General features: G+C 37.5%; 1 protein-coding gene across 1 annotated transcript; it reads right to left on the minus strand.

The window, feature by feature from the left end:
• Positions 1–620: 620 nt before the first annotated feature.
• LOC131688847 (cathepsin L) lies at positions 621–24,143 on the minus strand. Its single transcript, XM_058973418.1, has 6 exons — positions 23,989–24,143; positions 23,704–23,823; positions 2,825–3,030; positions 1,979–2,100; positions 948–1,384; positions 621–883 (listed from the first exon to the last, which is right to left on the minus strand). Exons 2-6 carry the CDS (start codon positions 23,794–23,796, stop codon positions 722–724), a joined length of 1,020 nt encoding a protein of 339 aa, XP_058829401.1. The 5' UTR covers positions 23,797–23,823; positions 23,989–24,143; the 3' UTR covers positions 621–721.
• Positions 24,144–25,958: the final 1,815 nt, after the last annotated feature.

A 25,958-nucleotide genomic window follows, 5' to 3' on the forward strand; every position in this document is an offset into this window, starting at 1 on the left:
AGGTCTTCTACAAATAAGTTTGGTCGGTGGGGTACGAGTTTTTTTTTTATTTTCTGGGAAATGGCATTCCGCGAAATGGTTTTTCCGGGAAATGATACATTCCGGGAAATAGTTTTCCGTGAAATGGTACATTCCGGGAAATGGTTTTCCGGGAAATGGTACATTCCGGGAAACGATATTCCAGGATATGGTTTGGAAATATCGTTAATAGTTTTCGGGAAATAGTTTTCCGGGAAGTGGTATTCCGGGGAATGGTATTCCGGGAAATGACGTACAACCGTATTATCAATATATTATTGACAATATTATTATCTCGTGAAAGGTCCATTCAAAACCCTAAACACAAACACATCTGGATTGTCATGCAAATTGATGAAATCAGTTTATCAGATTTTTGTACTTACTACTTCATTTATTTCAACGTGTAAATTATACTACACAAAATTACAATCCCACTCACACATCTCACTAAAACTGCACTATTAAATTGAACTTATCGCATTCTGCGCAAGTAAAAGAACTCGTTCACACTTCTCATTTGTTTCAAATAATGGTCATGCAAGAGGAATTCAACCGAATCTTTAATGTAAAAGAAAATCTTTTTTTAGATATCCCGATAGTAATCGATTAGAATATAAAATCATTAATGTAATGCCAGAATTAAAAATGAGGATAAAATCCGCTCCTACACGATGCTTGATTATGTAAACATAAGATACTGTTAGACCAGCGGGTAGCTGGCGACAGTAGCAATACCACAATGGTTATCACGATTACGGGCCATCTTAACATATCCCTTATCACCCCAGGTGGTGCCCCAGGAATTCTTCACTAGCCAGTAATCCTCATTATCTTCGCTGGTTCCATATCCAACAGCCAATACCTATTGATAACGATATGCATTAGAGGGCACTGAATCGGGCAAAGCAATTTTCATTACTACTTACACCGTGATCGAGGTTCTGCGAGTCGCACTGAGGTTCGTAGTAAACACCTTCCGAGTAGAACTGGAAAGATTCGTGGGAAGCATCGATAGCCACTGATACCGGTCCAACAGTTGCCAAGGCTTTCTGAAGCGCTTCTTCGTCACCCTGGGGAATATCAACAAAGCCTTTATCGGTGGCTCCAACAGTCTTCGGGTTGAAGTGGCAAGTGTCATCGATGGCCTCATAAGGATAGGTTTTTTCCGTATCAATACCACCGTTATCCTTGATGTATTGGAAGGCAAAGTCCATCATTCCACCGTTGCAACCATTGTTACCATATTTAGTAGAACAATCGACCAGATTCTGTTCCGACAGCGATACCAACTTGTTAGTCTTGCGGAAGTGTTGACCCTCTAGAGCACCGGTGGCCGAGAACGACCAACAAGATCCACAGTGACCTGCAATAGAGATTAGTATTTTGTATTGTTTATTTCATTAGCTATTTATGGACAATCGGACGACGGCGCTAACGTAAACAGGGGACCAGAGTCTCACGGAATGATATATGCCATCAAATAATATCGTGTAAATTTAATGGGTAGCTTGAAGTGGCATTTGAGTCGATGTATTGGCGGTTTTCAGCGGATGTGGGTATTTGATTTCAGTCGATTCGTTGTGTATTGTTTGGATAAAGATCGAGTTCTCACAAGCTAGTTCGCACTAATTTTGAAATTGCTGGTATACATCCTTATTCTTGTTTACGACGAATGCGAGATTCGTTCGAAACCGATTCGAATGCATAAGCTCATTTGATTACTCTATCGTAAACGGGAATACAAACCACTTTCGCATGAATTTCGTTGTAAACAAGAAGAGTGATAATCAGAAAAAGGATAACTATTTTCTAGAATTTGATAAGTTTGATAACATATTAAATGATACCTCTTCCTTGGAATTTCATGGATCTCAAAAGCGATAGTGTTCGAAAGAGTTGAAGTCGGACCAAAACATAATTTGTTTTTTTTTTTATATTATCAAATAATTTAACTTACCTTGATCTTTCACAGGAGTAACTGCACCTTTCTTTCTCCAGTCTACAGTCTTTGGCACTTCGACATTGGCAGGTGCTATAAATGTAACTGGTTCTTCAATTCTAACGCCCTTCGGCATTTGTCTGAAACAAGAGACGAAACATGAAAAACGCAATTGAAAACATTCGAGTGAATTAAGTTACACAAAGCGTACACTGGTGACTGACTCATTGCTGTTTACAACTCTCGATAGAACAATTACTCTATCTTAGCTACCGGTACCCACAACTGTCCCATGTATATAGGGAATCCCATAGAACATTAGACAAATTTGCGTTTATCAGTAGCTAACTAGGAATCAAGATTCAAAGAAATTGTGAACGCTTTTACTTGAACAATTACAAACGCAGAAATGTTTCATCGCGCATTTGCTCAGAATTTTCTTGTTCAACGGTGATGACGTAGAACTGCATATGTCTGAACCGCCTGGACAGACAACAACCGACATTAGTGTCGTTAATGAGATTATGTTTGCCCTGAGTCATAACGGGTAGTATGTCGGTACTTGTAGCACAAAGAAAAAAATATATGCGGAACAAAGCAACAGCAGAGTCTCTTTATCGAATGATACATATGTAAAGTGGATGTACCAAGAAATATGTTTTTTTTAGATTTAGGAAGTAGATATAAAACAGCTTATTATTTCGATGGCGAGAATTCAAATTTTTTATGCATTGCATTAACTAAATGTACTAAATTTGGTCAAATGAACAGATGAGTGAGGGATTACTTCCTGAAACAAATCCATGGCAATGAAGAACAATGTCCATTTCAAAATCTTACTACTCCTAGTCATTTTACACTCACATTGCGTTGGTGCGATTGAACCCGTTCAGCGTCTGGACAAATTCTTCGTGCAAGAGATCGGCATACTTGTTGATTCTTAGTCGATACTTTTCCTGTCCCAGATCGTAACGTTGATTGTGTTTGGCGATTTTATGCTTGTTTTGCACATAAATCTTCATTCGCAGTCGATCCTCTGTTTCGCTGTCGTATTTTTTTCGGTGTTGTAGCTGCGAATATAACAAAACGTAAAGAATAGATTAATGAGTTGTAATTTGATGATTTTTAATCCTATCGAATCTTTATTGCTAATATATAGAATAAAATGCGATTTTTTTTAATGTTAGGTTGTCTCAGAAAATCTAACTTCAAAACATTGAATGCTTAAAGCGCGTTTTGACCTCTTCATGCCCATGTTGTTTATAAAGAACAACGTTTTCAAGCCGCTATATCGTTTGTTTTAGGCAAGATTTTCTCACAAAAATAAGAAAGCATAGTAACTGGGACAATCACCTTTCATTTAACAGTTATGTGTCCAACAAAAAAGCACCTTTAACAGGCCAACGAGGGTACCCGGGTACCCACAAATTGAAATACTCATAACTATGGCTTCCTTTAACCGATTTGGGCAATTTTAGATGTTTTGGATTCAGGAACTCGTCCACTTTTTGATTCTGTACAATAGAACAGGAATAATGGATCTGGTTTCTGGTAATCCGGATTTTCCGGAGTAATGTTCCAGTACTAGGATATGATTACGGGACCCTATGGCAATTTGAAAAATGAAATTGGAATTGAATGGCCACTCACGGCCCCACGGGAACCTGCTCCGGAATGTCCGTTCCGGGGTTAAATCGCCAAATGGTTCCAAAACCACGAGATATAGCTTACTGATGCAATTCCAAGAATTTTGATACCCATATTGCTAATATTCCATTGAAGTTCGCAAATAGTGCCTCAGGAAACCCGGATTCCCGGGAACCGAATGAAGTAACTCGATTCATTCTTACCAAGTCCAAAAGTGGATGAGTTCCTGAATCCAAAACAGCCAAAAGTATCGAAATCGGTTGGATATTACCGTAGTTATGAGCATTTTAGTTTTGTGGGTACCCGGGTACCCACGTCGGCCTGTTACGTAGTAAAAAAAATCAGGAGCCCCTCCTCACTCCCACCCTTAATATATCAACAATATTATTAACCCAAAAGCTTGACTTAGTGAAGTTCTAAGATGTCACAAAGTTTCAATTTCCAGCTATGGATAAAACATAGGAATTTAATTAATTGAAACCTAAAAAGGTACCCGGGTACCGCGTCGGACACATAACGGTTAAGTACTTACAGATAGAAGGATTGTCCGTAGAACTGAAGTTATTGCTATAATTCTGATAGGATTCCGCTGGTGCAGTGACACCAGGACCATTTTCAGTTAGGAGCGAAAAACGAAAAGTTCATATATATTCGATACCTTGCAATATTATAGAAAACTCATTAAACCTATCAATTCAGACTATCTTGGACTACCATTTCCATTTGGACTATAGCAAATATTCTAGAATTGTACTGAGCATCGGAAGGTAAAAATTAAGCAGCTTCTAGCATGGCAAAGGATGCACTTATCTTGACCAAAACGATTTTTCGTGTTTCTTCACTCCAACAGCCATACACAACTTTTTGCAAGTTTGTGCAGTATAGCGTGTAGTTGTGATGACTAATGTGTAGAAAAGTACTGCATTTGGCTAGTTATCTGATGCTGCGGTCGGAATACACTTTATTACAGAAAAGCTGCATTTGGAGATCAACAAAGCGTCAAAAGAAAATATTTTTATTTCACGATAAGTCTGACATGATTCATCCAAATTCTGCGAGCTGTCGTTACACAAGTTAATCGATTCCAAAGTTTTTCCTTACACAACAACTCAAACCCAAAGTATGAGTCTATGAAAAGGTTCTTGTAATAAAAGTATCCTGTTTCACTTTTGTCACAACGTATGAGTTTGTTGGTGTAATGTGTTTTGCCGTTTGCAATTGCTCAGAAAATGGATTCAGTTCGTCGACTATTGAATTTTTTATGTATCCGTCTTCCGGTTACACGGTGAATAGTACGATTATTTCATTTTCATTTCATTTCATTTTATTGATTTTTTCAACTGACTGGGTGTCTTATTGAAATTACTTACAACTAATTAATATTATTTCAGATACAAACACACACACGCTTTTTTCATATTAAAAAATATTACAATACATTAAAACATAACAAGTAGCAATACGTTAATCAACACAAAACATAACTTTTTTTTTACATTTCTCGTGTTTCACATGCAAGCCTATGTATTTCCATGTTGAAATGGGATCCAAGGAAGTGCGGGATTGTTATTTCGAAACTCTCGAAACCGTATACCACGAGGCCATGTTTTTGGAGATAACGCTTTTCCTTTTAAAGGTTTCGTCACTTCTAAAAAGTTGCTTACAGACGCATTCAACAGATCGATACTGGTCCTTAAATTTTCGATCTCCTTATCGCGTTCCTTTTCATGACTAGCGTGCACGGCAACGAGCGAACTAATTGAGTTGCGAAATCTGGTGTTTTCCAACACATCAACACACCTATCACACATCCAAAAAATGTTGGAGTTGGTGCCAGCGTGAAGCTCATCATCAGATAAGCCAGTGCATTGCTTATGAAATACACGCCAGCCGTTGCAAAAACCGTCACAAATAACTGAATTTGCCTTTTCAACGGTACGATTACATTTTCCGCATGCCATATCCATCTTTCAAGTGCGATCGTAGGTCAAAGCTGCGCGATGAGATAATAGACGCTTTCAGCAGTTTGATATCAGGGCAAGCCGTGGAAACAAAAGAATACGTTGCCGGTGCTGTTGCTTCGAGGTGATAATTTCACACAAGAATCCTTGGGATCTCGATATTAAGGGATTAATACGGGTTGCTAATACCGAGAATCGACAATCACGATGTACAGCTACAGTTCTATATCACAACCAATTCTTCACGGAACCGAAATCACGTATAGTAACGCGTTTTTAACAGAGCAGCGAAATAACACGGCAGCACAAAAACAACACACGATACACATTATGCAGAAAATCTCAATTTCAGCACATACTACAAAGTGTAAAAAAATAAAACTCTCTAAAGTGTGAGCACAACCGGCGGATGTATCTAAATTCACAATAATAGTCACATCGTTTTGACCAAACTTGGCCTCAAATGAAAGGTGTTGCATCCCAGTACTTTTAAATTTGATACCAATCCGAGTTCTGGTTCCGGAGTTACGGATTGTTGAGTTCGGTCCCATGGAAAATTCAGGTTCAAATCGATGCCGCGATGAATGCAAAAAGGTGCAAAATTTACTAAAATGGGTGCCAAATAATTTGCATTTACAGGCTCGGATCACTGACGGCCAGCGAATTCTCGACCACCATAGACGGTTATGAAAATCCCCGGGAAAAGTGATCATCTTTCAAAATAAACAAAGTGACGGATTCTCGGATATGGTTGTGCAGATTTTCACAAACTTAATCATAAATGAAAGGTATATTATCACCATAAATCGCTTGTACGGATCGTGTACTATGCCTGTACTATACCTGTACTACACCAATATCAACCATACCCCAAACATAATATCAATTGACCCAACCTACGACGCCACATCGCATCTCAAACCGATAGTTTCCCACGACTCGAAAATCTTACATCGAACATGATGAAACCATACCACACGAGAATTACTGACAACGCTAAAATAAATCAAACACTCAGACCATGAATTCCAAGCATAACACTTAGCCCCATTGACACAAAAACAAACTTCGTACAAAAGACAACATGTACAGTACCAAACAACTATGTTTTTCACAGCTAGTAATAATCAACCAAACACATTTCTAAAACAGACCTGCATCTTTAGCACCTCGAAAACAGACCTACATCCAAACCGGAAAACTGATCTACATACAAGACACAGAACCAAACTTACGTCCAAATCTCAAATCATACCCATGTTTCTAGCACCATTAAAAACAACACAAACTTAAGTCCAAAACCAAGAACGAAATCTCAAACTTTGACGTAATAAATCATGCCTTCCGAACGGTAAAGCCATAAGCCAGCAAATTCCAACAAACAAAACATTGACACACATTAAGACAGCCAGCACCGACTAAGCCATCAAGGTCAGCTCAAAATACCGAAGTAAACCAAACGAGATAACATGACGCGAGAGAACTGACTATTCGACTTAGCCCCTCCTTTCTCCATAAACAAATACGCACACTGGCGAGACAGCCATCGAACAGCCATAGAAGTAACTTTAGACATAAGAAACATTCGTGGCGAGCTTTCGAAGCCCCGCCCGTTAAAATGAAGCTAACTATCTGATAGGAAAATTAGCTTTAAGGTTTACATGTATTAGTTAGTATAAGTAGATTAAGTTGATGAAATAAAGACACAGTTTTCAACAGTTTTTAACAGTACAGTTGAAACAGTTGAGTTTCAGTGCAATGTCCTAAACGAAGAAAGTCCCCCAGAAACATAAAATAGTGAATAATGTTAATCATGTATAAAAACTAAACATGTATAATATAATCGGTTATATGGTTACGGAAATATACACTAATTCATCCGGTCACATATAAAATTCCCGTATAAACCGGAACTAATTTTGAGATTGTCTTACTCCGCTATTTGGGATTATGTGTCATTCTAAAATATTAACGAAACTATCCAAGCTTTGCACGCTTATACCTCCGCTAATACTAGATGAGTTTTTTTCTTCATTTATATACCAGCCGATTCAGAAACACCTAACTTGAATATTGGTTATAATTTAATATCAGTGCAATGAAAGGGAAAATTAAAAAGTTCACGAAAAAAGAAAAAAATGCCATTTCAGGCAGAGCCGTCAATAGCATGCAATGAAATACGAGAGGTTATTAATAGCGGTACCGCGTGTCTGTTTGAATCATTCGTTGTTCGCATACCAAACGAGCAACATCATGACTATAACGAACGAGCAACGAAAAGCACTCTCAAAATTGCTTCCACTATCAGGCCTGTTAAGAAACCGCACTGTTACTGTTTATAGCAAAAATTCTTCAGTGTTTGTTTGAACATCGTAAAAGCTACAAACATATTGTCGCCGGCGACACACTTTGTTAGTTCGTAGAAGGAACGCCCCCGCTATCTGTAGCCAACGAAAAGCGTTCTCAAATCTGCCCCCGCAACGAGTCGTGTTACGTGCCACACTGTTACTGTCAAGGGAACGGTGAGCGGTAAAAATATTCATTACGCATTTTTTAGGACCACAAAACCATTCTCGTATTTAAATTGAAAATTTCGTTTTTGGCAAATAACTTGCCTAGCATCGGGCTCATTATTTTCTATAACAATTCACGAAAAAGTGCGATAATACAAATGTACTGCCCACCTGAGCGGAAGCAAGAAAATATCTATAATAATTTGAATCAGAGAAGTGCCCTGTGCGGTAAAATACTTCTACCGTTCCTAAATGTTTGGCAGTTGAAATTGCCAAGTTGGTTTTCTAAATCAATTATTGCCACTGTAGGTATAGAATGGCACAAAAAGATTTTTGCGCGATCTGTTTGGAAATATTCACAACAATTGTGTAACAGATTCCGTGGAGGATAAGATTTCACAAATTACAAAAAAAAAATCATTTTATAAAAGCAGTTGTGCTTTGATTGGTGGTCTACTGTTCAAATAGCGAAAATAAATTTTATTTTGAAATGTAATAGAGTAGACGAGCCCTTTCGTTCTTAAGAAGCAGTAACATGAAAAATCAGGGTAGGAAAATGTAAAATACTTGCGTTTGAGCGAAGTGAAAAGTCGAGTACAACGCACCCTTATTCATCCTACCATTTGACCTAATGCGTTAAATCGAGAGAGCAGACACTGCTCTAACTAATGTATTCAAATGGGTGGGATGAATACATGAGCTAAGATGAATTAGGGCACCCCACTTCTAACGTGAATATTTGCCGTTGTACTTAATGAAAAAATAGATTTTTGCGCCATCTGATTGGAAATATGTGCAATTTCCATAGAATGTAAAATTACTGAAAATAACGGAAATAATGGGATTTCGTAGAAGCAGTTATTATCTGCTGCAGTTATCATGATTACGTGAAATTCGACCACAAGCGAGTCAGACTATAAACTGCTTTCTTTCCATAGCCGGCACACACAATCGGGCAAGGGACACGAGCGTTGACTTTGTTTCCGTTCGATGACCAGCCCCTTTGGTTGCTAACGTAAACTGAACCAAGTGCAAAAACGGGGCCATATGTGAGTGTGTCGTCATTTGTGTGTTACTCTCGTGCTGGCTACACCACGCATACGCTCGCTATGCGGCAATAAGGAGGAAAAGGTCACGGGAAAGCCAACATTCCGCTCGGTTCATACAGGTCTCCATTTTTCTGACGGTCGAATCCATCGTTTGCTGAGAAAGAATCACTACACCGAGTTTGAACACCATTCTACCTGCCAGCAGTGATGGAACATCTTGCCGCCGAAGTATTGGAGATGGCAGTAACGCTGCTCAGGATAACAAGACCAACATCGACCCCCTGTCTATCTGCATAAGGCCATTCAAAATGATTGCAAGTTGCTCTCCGGCGTAACCATTATACAGGATGGTGTGTTTCCTAATATCCATGCTATTCAGCCGCAAATTAAGTCCGAAAAGAAGGCTCAGAATTAAGTTTTTCTCTGTTGACATGTGAAACGATACAGAGAAAAAACCAACCAACCCTTTCCAGGGTGATCATTGTATTTGTACCAAGAGTTTTGATTTGATATTTTTTCTCTCTTCTTCGATGGCGTATCATAATATTTATGCTTGTGTGTGCGTTGGGCTGATAATTGTTTTGTCACGTCAAACTGTTTTCGGCAGTTTGTAGGTACGTTTCATATTTCGGACAAATGTGATGTATTTTTTGACGTAGGCCATGGTATGTAACAAAAAGTGTATAGGTTTCAAACGCTTATAATTCAGCCATTTCACGAGAAATATTCGAAATTCTTGCACATATCGCTTAGAAATACTCCTAAGAACAGATTACAATAGACAAACCCATATATTTTTGATATTTGCCATTAAAAATGTAAATAATGTATAAAATAGTCAAAATATCACGCATTTACACACAGAAGGTAGCGCTTCCCAAGTCCGGCCCGACAGATTAGTGTACCTAGCGCGCTATGTTTCTGTGAATAACATCATCATCGACTATTTAAGGAACGAAATTTGGTCGGACAAGCTTTGTTGATTGTTGAACGGCGAGAAGACAACTGCGTTGCGTGCTTCTACAGTCGGTGTAGCAGACTGAAGGGTCCGCTCCATCGACTGTACGCAAAACTTGGAATATATTTTTAAATACAATAGGTAGGAAGTTGCTTTGATCCGCAAAAAATGTAATTCGATATCGCAAACAACTTTGTGGAAAATTCCAAGAACGTAGGAGAACGACTAAAAAAGTTATCATCAAAAATAAATTTTAAGTGTCTTCCTTACAACATGTCCCTTAACTCGAAAACTGTTAGAGTTAGATATATGGTATCTTCGGCAATTTCTTTAAAAGATTTAAAAGTGTTCTGATGGTACCATTTAAAATAACTATGTTACTACAATTACACATTCAGTAAATTCACATGCATTCGGTGAAATAACCTGTTCGGTTCTTCGCCCATTCGTCGAAACGACTTTCGGCGAAATGGCATTCGGTGAAAAGACCCGCCCCAAATTTATTAGCACATTATTAAAAATTTAATTGGGAAATTAGGTTTCATATTTCGTGGAAGAACTGAATGTATACTTTGGCGAGTGTGGGATTCCTCATTATGGTCCTCAATATGGAGCTACCGGTACGGTACATTGTATAATGTCCCATGGGACACTATAATATAACCTTGACGACTTCATTGATAAATTTTTAAAGCATTTAAAACGCTTCTGTGTGTAATTTAAATTGAGTAGTAATCAATTGATTCAGAAACACTAAACATCCAACAACAGATTCGTGACCTATTTGAATTGCATATTATTGTAAAATTGTAAATTGAAACCAAAAATCTTCTTACGCGAACATAATCTTCCCTAACACAGTCCTCACTTTGAAGCCGTTCGTTCTCCTTATCTGTACTGAATGAACACTTTTGCTGAACAGACCAGAAGAATACACTTGGTTTGCTTTGGCATCTGCGTATGTTGTGTATGTATTTGAAGTGGTTACACAGCAGCGTTGTCAGAAACTGCTTTTTCATGACGCAGTTTTGTCGTAACAGTGTCAATTTTGACAACACAAAAACCCTTATCAAAATTAATTAGGACACACGTGGTAGAGGTACCAGTAACCTGCCAAGGGCGCCAACCTAATGGGGGCGCAAAAATCTTGCTCTGCTTTATAAAAAAGGGAGGGTAAATCATAAAATATGTCAGGATAAAAGCATCGTTCACAGATACGCACGAAATTATTGATCGAAAGTCGAACTGAAAAAGAAAGCCAAAGAAAACATCAAAAAAGCACATAACTGAGACTCTACCAAAGGCGCCAGAAGACTACGCTACGGTCCTGTTAGTCCAGAATAAACAACGAACAAGACGAAGACTTTAAATTTCAACAAAATAGCGAAAATTATTGCAAACTTTTTCCGCTCGTTTTCTCAGTTTCATAGAAACAACTTTTTAAAGCTGTAGCAAAGATCATAGAGTAAGTTAGATTAATTATCATCGACAAAATAACCCCATGCCGTACCGTGAAAATTGAAATCCCCTCAATGCCGGGAGGAGTCCCGTAGTATCACAAAGTTGCCGGTTCCCAACCTAGGTCTAACCAATTCTGCAATCTCTGGTTGAAATATCACAAGAGATTTTCGGTGTTCCTGGAAGCGTTGGAAACTCCTTGTTTCTTCTCAAAGGTTTAAGACCAGGTGCTGTTTGCTTTAGATTTGTGGCAGGTAATTGCTACAAAGACCCATACAAACAACACGATCCTTGTCGAAGAAGACGCGAAGTAGTCTCGCCAAAGGCCACCCGACATTAGATTGAAGGAACACACCATTTTGTCCCGTTCGGTGCGATGGTCATTCAAAATCTTTGCTCAGCGGAACATGGGGTCTTTGAAACAGCCAATCTCGTCCTTCAGTAGATTCACGCATACCAAGTTGGAATCGATAACCACACTATCGATCTTAACTTTGTGAGCAGGTATGTAAACGCGTTAGTTCTTCTTAAAGGTCTTGTCGCCAGTAACGTCATTCGTTTGCTTTAGACAAAATAGCATAATTCTGAGCTTATCTAAGCGAACTTTCGAGATATCTGGCACAACTGAATATTTCTGCGTCTTGCGAAATATTAGAATATTTAGCGGACAACCTTTCTCCGAAAAAAGATCGGTTTCGTTCGAACCCAGTTCAATATGTTTGATTTGAAACGGAAACTCGGAGTCTTTGATGACGAATCATGTTCGATATCCATCATAGGATCATTTGGGTCATTACAAGAGAGATCATTTATGTACAGGCCTAGAGCCAGACGCAAAAAGAAAACTGTAGAATATGAAAGAAGAGACAGAGATCATGGGGGATATAACTTGAAAGACAAACCTGAATAAAGGAATAATGTGGTCATCTGTCTTCAGTCGATATATGACTGGATGCAACTTATTTTCCTAGAAACTGGAACGAAGAATATATGAAAAACTTAATCAGAAATAAATCATAAAAGCATCTGTGGTGTACTTTCTTGTGCAAAAAGATCGAAAGGACGGCCCTTGGCCTGGCAGAGGCGACGCGTCGGTACGTTCAACCTGTTCACTGAACAGGTAGGAACAATCAGATGACCCAAAACCAAATTTACGTTAACATTACAGTAGTAGCACGTAAACTATTTTTAATGAAAGTAATAATCTCCGAACCTTGAAGTTCGATAATTTGATCTGAACGATAAATCAACCTAGCGTCTCCAGCAGTGCCTTCCTATGACCGGTTCAACCAGAAACATGCACGCATCTCGGACTCTCGCCGTATGCTCTAGAGGGAGCAGCTGCATGAGCGACGGCTGGAATAGCAGCGTGAGTGTCATGGGCTAGGCTCTTTCTATTCTCTTTTGCGCCGGTTCAAATCAAATATTGAACCAGCGTGCATTGCTGCGATTTACATATGGGCGTTGGAGCTGTGTGCAAAACGAGAGCGCTTTATAATTTTCAAAAACCTTGCGCCGTACGTTCATAGCTATTGGTCGAACGCTTTTTTTCTTGGGTAGCCTAACGAGATGTTTCTGCCCCTGGGACATACTAGTTACAAGCGCGTATGTATTTGGTTGGTTCAACTATAATAATGAACCATCTACTTTTGCATCAAAGAAATCGTTTGATGTTTGCATTTACATGCTAAAAATATATCTACTGAATGTGTAAAACAGACAAACTCAAATCAGGGGTTGTTCTAATCATGAACGCGTGGATGTTAAATGCCTGTTTGCTACGATAATTTGCAAGGAAAATACAACATTCAAATTTCTATCAAATTTGAAAGAATTAAGGTATTTTCTTAAACCGGTTGACAAATGTTTCAATCTATGCTAAACAGAAGGACGAATAATTCTCGGTGTACAGAAAATAAGATTCTAAATTGTAAGTTAATTCAAATCATGCAACGATATATAAGTTTTAATCTCTTAATACATGGTTGTATTGCTTATGTTTCTGTTAAGAAATCTTTTTCAATTCTAATTAGGTGACAACCTTCTCGGATATGTTATATATTTTTTGTTCTTTTTCTACGGTAAATTAAGCATTCTACAAGAAGTTTGTTGGACAATTCACTGGTGGGATTTGACAACAAATTTGTTTTGGTCAGCTCCAGCGAAATTTTATGTCGACGAACATTTTTCATTGGTCCTATTCGTCAGATGTTGGATGAAATCGACGACGAAAGAATCAGCTGAACAGAAACGTCTCATAGAGACGATTGTGACGTTTCAAGAGTTTTGGGGGAATATTGAACAGGTTGACGGTGGAACCACGCGTCGCCCCTGGGCCTGGTAATTCAAATCTAATCATTTGCAACCTAATAAACAATCCACCAACCAATTCAAAGTTCCTAAAATTGTCTCCCCAGTTTGATATACGGTAGAGTGCCAATATTTATAATCACCCTGCATGTTCAACCCGGATACACCCCAAAAGTATTGCATCTCGAAAAAATTCCCCATGACAAACTTGAGCGCAATCGAAAAACAATGAATTTGGAAGTGCAGTTTTGTTTTTTTCTTTGCCAAATGTTTTAGAAATCCATCAATATACAGTTAAAGATTTGTGGTATTTTAAGATTGGTAGGTATGCCATTTACATGTACACAAATTATTGGTTGAAGGTCGAACTGAAAAAGAAAGCCAAAGTAAACACCAAAGGGGCACAACACTGAGACTCCGCCAAGGGCGCCAGAAGACCACGCTACGGCTCTGGTTTTAGTCCAAAGAAACGTTTTACTGTTCTGGGTAAACATTTTCAAACGCTTATTCTAAACATCCCCAAATGTTGAATTGTGGCCTTATTGCATGAAACCAACGATATGATATTCCAGAGAATAGTCACTCGCGGTTAACAAGTTAGTTTTTTATTGCTTAGGAATCATATGTCAATGTAAGTACCATTAAAATTTATTTTCACTAAGATGCATCATATCCGTAAGTACGTAAGTGATAAAACAAAATCTAACATCTCAAAAAGGGTTAAAAAATTTCCCAGACTGGTTCTATTGTTAACCAGCGCCTTACACGTTACACCACCAAAACATTTAGATTAAGAATAATACGACGACCCAAATTGACAACTGAAAAGATAAACTCACTGCGCGTGTGAGTAAAGTTCACTTATCTCCGTTAACCGCCAATGCCATTCTAGAATTTCATAGATTGATTTCAGCATCGCAAATGCTTATGTAAATGACACACTTTCCAGAGTTTGATAACACGTTCCATAAGAGTAAACAGAACGCGTTTAGCTATCTCCTAAAGCTAGTCGCGTGTGTGGACACTGGCATCTTGAACTGATATTTTTTCGCACCACGATGAATAAACGTGTTCAGCGTAGCACAACTACAGTAAATATTATGATAGGGAACTATGTCCTGGGGTGCACCCGAGCGGAGTCAAACATCAAAATGACAGCAAATTGAAATAATACACTCAGGTTTTTTTTTACGCGGGGGATACGAGCCGCGTAAATGAAAACCGCGTAAATGAAAACCGCGTAAATTTCAAAATCCGCGTAAATGAAAACCGCGTAAATTTCAAAATCCGCGTAAATGAAAACCGCGTAAATTTCAAAATCCGCGTAAATGAAAACCGCGTAAATTTCAAAATCCGCGTAAATGAAAACCGCGTAAATTTCAAAATCCGCGTAAATGAAAACCGCGTAAATGTCAAAATCCGCGTAAATGAAGACCACTTAAATTTAAGAATCCGCGATAAAGGGAACCTCATTGATGGATACCGCGTAAATTCCAAAATCCGCGTAAATGAAAACCGCGTAAATTTCAAAAACCGCGTAAATGAAAACCGCGTAAATTTCAAAATCCGCGTAAATGAAAACCGCGTAAATTTCAAAATCCGCGTAAATGAAAACCGCGTAAATTTCAAAATCCGCGTAAAAAAAAACCGCGTAAAAAAATACCGCGCAAAAAAAAACCGCGTAAAAAAAAACTTGAGTGTATTTTGATGGAAACATAAATAAAAAACTTGAAATTATTGTCATAGATGATATCGATTCTGATTTGCTTCTGCTGTGGTAACATACTAGGCTTAACGTTATCAACAAGAAAAAAATCTACATCTGATTGGGTTTAACGAGTTTTCAATTTGTTCTTTGACTAATGGTAGATATATCTTTTCATTTCATATCTTGGGGCAGTTGTTTGCTCTTTGTTGTTGATAACAACTAATCATTATCTGTCCTATCACTAACATCAAGTTTAAATGCAATTGTTATCAGACACTGCTCGAGTAGTGCATTTGATTCTCTACTACTTTCGACTTCCGATTGAGCACTCAGACCAGTATATCGAGAGGAACTGTTTCTACATGAGATACTGGGTGGTTAGTAAATTTGTATTATAATGTCTTTATTAGCGAGATTTCCAATTGGTGTTCATCTCCGAGTACACGAACGACGAAATCCACAAAAGCAAGCACCGTGATACAAACAGCACATTTTCCCCTACAAGCGCGCTTAAGTTCAACAAATTCAGCACAAAGCGAATATGACGCAACCATCACAGATTATTTCTTATCATTCTCCGAACCCTTTGCGCACTCCCCTTTTCAATGCGCATTTCTACACCGCCACTGACGGGTTTATATTTCAGAAACGCACCACTCGACTGATTCCTGACCAAGAACTGGACCGTGGATTGCGCTTCAATTCGAATCTGCGCTTCAGTCTGACTCACTCTAGGATTTGTTTTTTTTGCTGTAGTCAAATTGTTGTTTGTCTGCAACCAGCCTGTAATATCAGCTAAACAAGAGGATTGACCGAGTCGGCCCCATTTATTTATTTTGTTTTTCGGAGGGAAAATAACAATTTCCTTCAACGTCATTAACTTTGTCGATGCCCCTATCGGAAATGACCGTTGTTATACGAATGATGACTTGGCATTGTCCTTGCGCACTTGGCTTTGATCGAAAACAGCCGACCAAGGATCAATCTCGCAATCATGCGGGTTGGTCGCAAAATAGATGAAATCTAATACAGGAACAGGACGAGTTGTAGGAGAATGAGGGCAATGTCACGATGTGGGGTGAATTGAGTATCTACTCCTCTGTGTTCTAATGATGAACAGAACAATGTCCGATTTTTTTCACAAAAGCTCGGCAAATTATAGTTAGATTAAGCAATATTTCGAGAGCCAAATCAAATGAATTTTATATATATTTTTTTGATTATCTGTATACTTTAAAAGTTCTGTATATATATGAGCAACACTGTATAAAATAATGAGTACTTCTTTCTTTCTGGCAACCAGAATATTTTCTGTAATTTAGTGACCCGCTATGTTAGGATGTACATTCCAACGAACTTAAACAAAAAACCTACTTTTTTGTATCTTTCGGGATTTTTTCCATCTATTCTTCAATGACATTAACTGAACATTGAAACAAAAACATTATACAATAGGTATATACTGTTCTTATCGCCAAGAATAATACGTAAGATAGATAGAAGTCGGCTAGTGTGTTCATAAATGTGTTTCCAATTTTGGACTACCTTCAGTCCAATGGTTCGGAAAAATCGGAATCTAAAGCTTGTAATATCAAACAAAAAATAATGTCAAGTAAAAGATTCAACTGGTTTGTCAGTTGTTTCTCGGTATGGAGGGTTACGTGAAACGTGACATGATAATTGTTTTTGCAATTTCCCAACACTCTCTTGTTTGCGATTTAAATAAACAGAATGAAGTAAATGAACAAACGAAGGAAATGTCCAACACATGTTACAGTGTATAGCGGTTATTGTGAATCTATATTTCGCATGCTGTCAAAGACTGTCCAACACAAAATTTTATTGGAACTGGTAAAGTAAAAATTTCCATCGAGAGGAACATTTGTCGTTTGTTTGTATTTATTTAGTAGCGTAGCTGCCAGATGATATTGTAACAAATCTGTTTTTTTTGTAATAATAAAATCTGTATTTGTCTGCATTCAACAGGAAACTTGATAATTTTTGCGCATTTATATACAAATACAAATCTTTAAGACTACAGATTTACACAGATTTCGTTAAAACACAATTTAAAAACTGACCTTTCTTGCCAACTATATTTCTAACATTGGCAGGGGCGGGGATCCACAAAAAAACCTGATTTAATTCACCTAGTGGTGCAATTGTGCCTTTCTCACTTCTCCAAACTAATAATACTAATAATCTATGACATAATTGTGGAAATGACTATTACATTCATACTACACTTTGCACCTACACACAATGGCTCGCCAGCCCCGGATCTGATGAGCTACGCGTCGAAGGTTACATACTTGAAACAAAAAAAATTGTCATGCTTAGCCTAATAAGCATTAGTTCAATGTTATCTTCCTGCTAACTAATTCTGACAGGAGGGGACAGGTGTGTGAGAAGGGTGAAAACCCCACGAACGAACCACTTCCCAGCTTAATTTGGTATGCCTTGTGATATAGTGGTGGTATAAAGATGATGTGGTTGAGTGGGGTAGGGGAGGGGGTGCTTAAGAGGTGTTTAAAAGGGAGGAGGGGTTATAAGCGAAAAGGGCAGGTAGAATCCCCCTCCGTACACCCCCAGCTACGCCCCTCGAGAAACCCTGTCAGTCGAAAAAAAATTTTGGCCCTTCGGGATTAGGTTAACGATTTTCAGAGTGGTTGCATAACCTTTCTATATGAGAAAGGCAAAAATGTGTCAAAATCCAAAAAAGTCAATCTTTATCCAAAAAATTTCCGAGATTGCATCAAATATCGTTAATTTTAATTTTGTATCCATTTAAAATAGTTTTGGATCATTTTGATATCGTAGTGCTACCAATTTATATGGGAAATTTATGGGTGGTCGCGCTCTTATACACGTAACTTCGGAACCGGAATTCAGATCGACACAAAATTCAATAGCAGCCGATGGGAAGGTTGTACCTCTTATTTGAGACTAAGTTTGGGCAGCCATCTCTGCGAAAAATTAGTGATTTTTTTAAACATACGCACATACATACGCACACACACACATACAGACTTTTTACGATCTCGACGAACTGAGTCGAATGGGATATGACACTCAACCCTGCCTGCCGGGATTAGGTTGACGATTTTCAGAGTGATTGCATAACCTTTCTATATGAGAAAGCCCAAAAATTCCGGAGGGTGAAATTTCGATTTTGAAGTAAACATTTTGAGGGACTTCTGAGAAACCGGCCGATCACAAAATATGACCATCGTCGATTCGAACGAAATTTATCAGTTGTGTTCGGTTTAAGAATCTCCATTATTTTTTCTGGCAATTGCAATATTTTGACACAAGAGCAATTTTTCGAAAGAGCGTAGACATTTCTACGTGCATTAATTTCCAAAAACTTTTGGTCGATTACTCTATTTTATATAGCAAAACTATTTGAGGACGAGTTACAGGGAATGAATACTTCGAAAAATATGCGCTAAAAGAAAATGTCATTTTTCACAAAAACAAATTTATGTTGAAAATTTAAATTGCTTAAAAACGCATTATTTTTAAATTTTTCATATTTTTTTTCAGCAGAAACCTAAAGGGAAAAGAAACATGAATGTAATTCCATGATAGAGAACTCATCGATAAAAAAGTTTTTCTAACAATAACTTTATACCCGTTTTTAAATTGCATGGTAATTAACATACGAAACTGTAATTTATCACAGAATTTAATTCTAAGTATATTTTTTAATCAAAATGCATTTAAGAAAAATCTTCCATAATGCGATAATTTTAGATATCTGGAATTTTGCTCCTACAAAAATAATTAATTTGTGTTATAATGCCCTTTTTAAAAGTTATTCGCGTTACCCCATCATAAAAACTCAACAATCTAATATTTATGGTTTTAAAAGCGTTAAAGAAACTTTTTCAGTGTATTTGGAACATGGAGAAGCTTTCTTTTTTTCGAGAGTTGTCCTACTGGAGCTGTAGAGCTAGGTTCTCGGAAGGGCTGTGTTTTAGAATTATCGCGCGCGGACTGTGAATCTGATACTTAATTTTTCATGTACGGTTCAGATTCTAGAGCAAAATGGGTTCTTCCGAATCACTAGAGTTCCCAGTCATGTCGCCGTAGAACGTGTGGTCTAGTGGATATGAGCTTTATTTTTTGATTGGTCCAACTGGAGGTATGGACCTAAGTTGCTAGAAAGAAGAGTAAAGATTTCCAAACGTGACCGATTCATGATCTCGTGCGTTTGCGGGTTCGCGTTTGAGACCGCGTTTGTAGCTTCGTAAGTACTAAAACGTTCACATAATTACCGGAGTGTTATCAAGTTTACGCGATCGCGGGCATAGGTGTGCGTGGATGATCGCGAAGGGCTTAAGTGTTCGTATGTTGATGTGTTTGTCACGTGCATGTGACAACGTTTGCATAAATTCGATTTTGAAACCCTGTGGCCATTCACGTATTCGCGGACCGTCATTCATTTAGTTTTCGGTGTACGGATCACATTCTGACAGTGAGTGAGTTACCCAATATCACTAGAGTTCCCGGTCATGTCGCCATACAACATTTTGTCTAGTAAATATAGGAGTTATTTTTTCTTAATTTTTCAATTTTATTTTTTATTAATTAACATGGACCTAGACTGCTGGTACCGGGGATAGAGACTTCCAGACGATCCCGACTCATGATGGCGCGAGCGCGGGAGTTTGTAGCTTGACGCTTGGGATCGCGTTGGTAAGTTTTTGAGTGCTGAGACTTTCACCTTATCACCGGGGTGTAATCATTTTTGCGAGTTCGTAGGCGTAGGTTCCTTGGAAAATCGCGAGAGGCTCAAACGTTTGTACACTGACGGGATTTTGTAACATATTTGCGTGTGTTCTTGAATGGTCGTGCGAACCGTGAGTGTGATATTAAATTTTCGGGGTGCGGTTAAAATTCTAGCAGAGAGTGGGATCCCTTATATCGATAGGGTTCCCGGTCATGTCGCCATGAGACGTGTTGTCTAATAGGTATGAGCGTACTTTCTTAATTGGTCCAGCTGAAGGCATGGACCTAGTCTTCTAGGATCAAGAATAGACTTCCGGACGTGACCGATTTGTTTGAGAATGTGTGAGTGTTAAGACGTTCACTATCACCATCTTTGCTGACCCAGCTGAAGGCGGGTGTAGAATGGCAGTATAGGACTCAAAAAGAAGAAATAAAAGACAATATATGAGACACGTAATAGATGAGACAGGTACAAGAAACAGCTGAAGTTATGATCATCACATGAAAGACACATATTAGTACTTCAAACACTACTAATACTTGAATAGGCAACCACCACACATAGCACATCCTTTCTCAATCATCTATTTGTTACTGGTTGATTGTTGGTTATGAGCGGGTAAATAGAGGAAAGGTATAGAACAGAAAATAGCTCACATCAACCCTCCCGGCCTCCTCCATACACCACTATCGAGGCGTATTATAGTCAACATCTTGAAACGGGCTTCTTATATACATCAAATCCTGAGTTGTCATAATGATTGGTGGATTAATAACATGAGAACTAATTAACCTCTAGTAGTAGAACTTGCAGCAAATAGAAACTAAAAAGAGCGAAGGTCCTTATATTTAGATAACTCTATTGAATCTATTGAGGCTTGATGATGTTTACAATACCGTCAATCCCATAAACCTGCGAGAGGGGTATTTGGAACATGGAGAAGCTTGCAATAAAAAAGTTTTCCCTTACAACTTTTGTCGTATTCTTATAATTCATACTATTTGCTGTCAAAAATACAATTTTATTTTTGAATATGACGCCATTTTAATTCAAAATGTTCAAAACAAAAATGGTGAATTTTAGGCTGATAAAACGGGGACATTGAATAGATAGAATAGGGACATAGGGTGATGAGCCTATTTGCGCCATGTTTCTATTATCACCCTACCCATTTGAAGCCGTTGGTTAGAGCAGTGTCTACCATCTTTGTTCAACGCATTGAGTCAAATGGTAGCGCAACAATAGGGGCACTCGATTCGAGTTTTCATTGTGCTCAAACTCGAGAATTTTACTGTTTTCAACGCATTTGTGTTATTCTATTGGTTCTTAACAACGAAGCAAAGCGGTTGATGTCAATTTTTACGCATTCCATTGATTGTAAGGCAAGAAATTACCGAATTAGTGAGGCACCTTGCTTAGTATGGTGAAAATAGGCTCATCAGTCATCACCCTATATTGTTCTCTCTTTTTAAGAAACCGAAGCTCTTAAAATATTCTTCTTTAGTCCCTAGATATACCCTCATAATCCATTCTGATTATTTAATTTAAGTTTTCCTTAAGGGGGTCTAACAGTGCAAAATTCATGAAAAAATTAAAAAATATTAAACGGGTTTTCACTGCATTGCAATCCATTTGAAAGTTATACAAAACCAATCAAAGTATTATTACTTTGTAGAAGTAGAAATTCTTTAAGATATTTTGTGGATATTTTGCTACTTTTAGCATCAACCGTTCTTACACTTCTGTATTATTCTGTATTATATGTCTACAGAAAAAAAATATGCATAGCCATCTGTATGTATCTGCCAATGAAACTATTGAATAATTTTGACTATTCTCAAGCGATTGGCGTAAATGAGCACTTTTCGCAAATGTTATTTAAAATTATAACATGTTATCTGTGGTAAAAGCAAATACAAATTTGTATTTGGTAAAAGCTTATCAAACTGGACAAAGGGGAATAAACTGTTCAAATAATATGTAATTTTGATATTTTGAGTTATTTTGTTATTTTTCACAATTTTAGTATGGAATTTAAGAATTTTAAATATGGAATGCACATATCCCCTTGCTCCGGATTTTTAAAATTTGAATATTTATTTTGAGAAACCACAGGATTTTATTAAAATCGTTTAAAGTTCCATTTTACAAATAATTTTGAGCGACGTTCAAATAGGAATTTAATGCTGCTTGGTTTATACCAAAATGTATCCTTATTTCATCATCATTGAATACATGCTTCAATAAAACGAAAGTAACGAACACGAACAAACCGAAACAACAATTGCTCGCCCTTTTTGCACCACCTTCGCAAAGGTTTGTTTATGTGTTTACCTGTCTGACTCTGTTTCACGGATGAATGCAACAAAGAAAAACAGCCAAGCCTCGTAAAGTTCAAAATTTTGTCGTTTTCAGGGGTAAACCAAAGATGTTTCTTCATTGCCAAGAATACTAATACGAAATAAGTGTTGGCTTATCGTACAATACCTGTATGATGTCTACGCAAATGTGTGTCACACGGCAGACATGATAAAAAATGAGATGTTTGGATGTGATCATGGCACGTTAAAGCGTAGAAACAGACCAGTTCATTTTCATCACTGACGGAACCAGTTTTACACAGTAGGTACCTAATCCTGCTGTGAATCTTGCGGAAATAACATTTGTGTAAAACGCATGCGTAATGTATTTAATTTAAAAAAAAAAACAGTTCAGCGGTGTAAACTTCGCAAACCGTCTCAAATCTCTCAGAATTTCTTTGTACCTGGAATCGATATAGGTGAACGATGGTAGGTACATTCTATACTACGAAAATACCCATTCAGCAATACTTGCTGCTCGTTAGATAGGTAACCTACTGAACAACCATCTGTAGTAGACGCTTCCTCAAGACTCGTCGTTACTTATACAGCAACTGTAAACACTGCCTGTATATACGACAGCTGATCTATTTTTTATGTATTGCTTTCTACGTTCTCACATACGGGGAACATTTAATAATAGGTTATGCGGACAGATATTGAAGATACGAGAATTTAACACCAATACAGACTCTACAGTCACAGTATGAGATTACTCACTGATTTTGAACAATAACGAGTCTCTTGTAATTATTATACTAAAGTATCGGGACAGGGTTACGGTACAGTAAAACTTATTAGGTGACAAATTTGTACTACAAACACGAACGATTGAAGCCGAAACTGCGTCATTGAATTTGCAACTATCAACTAATATACTTCCGGAATAACAATTACGTCTGTAGATGTAGATTCTCGCATGATTCTGAATATAATGTTTCTAACTTGTAGATTAACTTTAACTAAACGAAAGCTTGTTGGATTAAATTTTGACTAGGACAAGCTGTTAGTGATATTCTATATATCCAAAAGAGTATTGCTTACTTTGAAAGCGTGCCATTCCTCCTTGACTAGCTCGACGATGGAAACGGCGTTGGCTGCTGCCACAAAGGCCACCAGAAGTACAAGGAACTTCATCTTGTTTCGGATATTGGAGTCTATATTCTGTGAAAATGAAACGATAAAGGAAAATGCGATGCATTCGATGAAACTTTATTTAATTGCGTACGAAAATCTGTTAGTTTACACTGTACATCAGGTCAAGGAAAAGGTCAATTACTTTAAAATAAGCACGGAAAGCTATACAATGTGTTGGACATTATTACTTACATGTATATTGGTTTATCACAAAACAACTTTTAGAACTTATATTTTTTCCACTACTTCTAAAACAGTACGTTACACATCCACTCCGAACAATTGCCAGGCGGAGAATAAATTTGTTGACGTAAATTTCAAACGTTTAAAGCAATCCTCTCCCTCATTTAAGGAATCGGCTCTTTGTTTACGTCTGTTTTTGCTCTGATATTTTCTCTGTAAACTTTTTCTGAGTATTTATTTCTCTCTAAATTCACAGTTTCAAATTTCGACCACCAGGTGTGAGTTCAGCGAAGCACGCTTATTTCAAACTACTTCATATTCAAGTTCCCAGTACTCAATTTAATAAATTTAGCCGATGTTCTGAAATAGTTTTGACTTTTCAGTTTATTTCCAATGCTGGCTCTCAAACCTTAAAACTATCAACTCGACGTTGACTAATTATCACTAATGGCTCCAGTCAAATGATGTCGATATTATTTTATTGGATTGGTCAGGTTATTCTATTTTAGTTGTTTCATGGTGTATATTACATAGTACCATGAAACAACTAAACTGTTGTTTTGTTTTCTTTCATGAAAAATAAACAGAAATATTTTACAATTCACAAAAGTTGGCTGTTTCCTTCCAGTTTAAAGTTGTTGTTTTTTGTGACAAAGTATGTCATTAGTGTTCTTTTTACCATCAATTATTTTTTGATAAATACCTTCACATAAAACAGGAAATGGATACACCGTCGGGAAAAGCCGATAAAGCACAATCATACTACGTTGTTACTAACTAAAAAAGATTGGATAATGTGATTGAATACATCAAAGATGACCTTCAAACTAATTGATGTTGAATGGAAGAAGCGAAATATTTAACACATTTATTTCAATAAAGTCATTCCGAAATGTGAATTCAAAAAATAAAATTCCATTGAATTTCAAAGTATGATTTTTTCTGGATCGCCACAGAAATCAACCAATGAACCCCTTGAAATCAATGGCACTCAAACGTCAATCAGTTTTTGACTTTCAGTTTTGACATAAGAGTGTCTTTTAGTTAGGGCATGCTTCAACTAGCGAACACCCAACTAACGAACAGCCCAACTAGCGAACACCCAACTAACGAATTTGTGCTGTACCTCATAGTACTTCAAACATATAGGCACAGAGAACAGACATATAAGCTAGAACAAACTTTCCCGAAGAACCCGTGTAAACATTTAAATAAAAATACGTTGAAAATCAACATCGCATACAGGTACGCATGCGTTAGTCACCATTGTATCCAAGTTCGCGCACAAGTCCCGTATAGCGATTGCCGATCGAAGCGCCAGCCAGTGGCAAGTTGCTACTTGTTGTTGTCATTTCAAAGTGACAGTTTTGTCACAGACTAACAGACAAAATATTCGAAACAATTCTTCGCCCGCTTTAACGGTCATTTTTTATATATTTTTGGTTGGGACTGTGACCGCTTTTGAGATTATGGCGCCACTGATATATGCGCAAGTATACGGGGGATAGACCACTAGTGAAAAATTGTTCCCGAGGCTGAGGGATAACGCTTTTGCAAATGAATGGTTGGGACCGTGTATAAAAGGTGGAGCTAGTGTTATAGTAAAATAAACGGATCGAAATTTTTTTTATGGAATTAACTCATAGTGTTATTTCTGTTAGTCTGTTGTTTTATTTCTTACACAAGTTGAAAACCTTACTTGTTAGCTCTCAGTGATAAAAGTAACACAGCTGATGAGATAAAACTCGTATTAATCGCTCGATTTAATCCGTCTAAGTCTTGTTTGACTTTGAACCGACCGTTTTAGTAGGCTTAAATTGAGTCATTAAACCATATACTTTTTGATATTTTCCGATGCAGCTGACGTTAATGATACGTAATAGAACTTTTTTCATTTTTTGTAAGCAACACAACAAAAAACCAAATTTATTAATTTAAATTTTCACGATCACACCTTCCATTGAACTACCTAGATCCCA

This window comes from Topomyia yanbarensis, chromosome 3 (genome assembly GCF_030247195.1).
Source record: "Topomyia yanbarensis strain Yona2022 chromosome 3, ASM3024719v1, whole genome shotgun sequence".
NCBI lineage: Eukaryota > Metazoa > Arthropoda > Insecta > Diptera > Culicidae > Topomyia > Topomyia yanbarensis.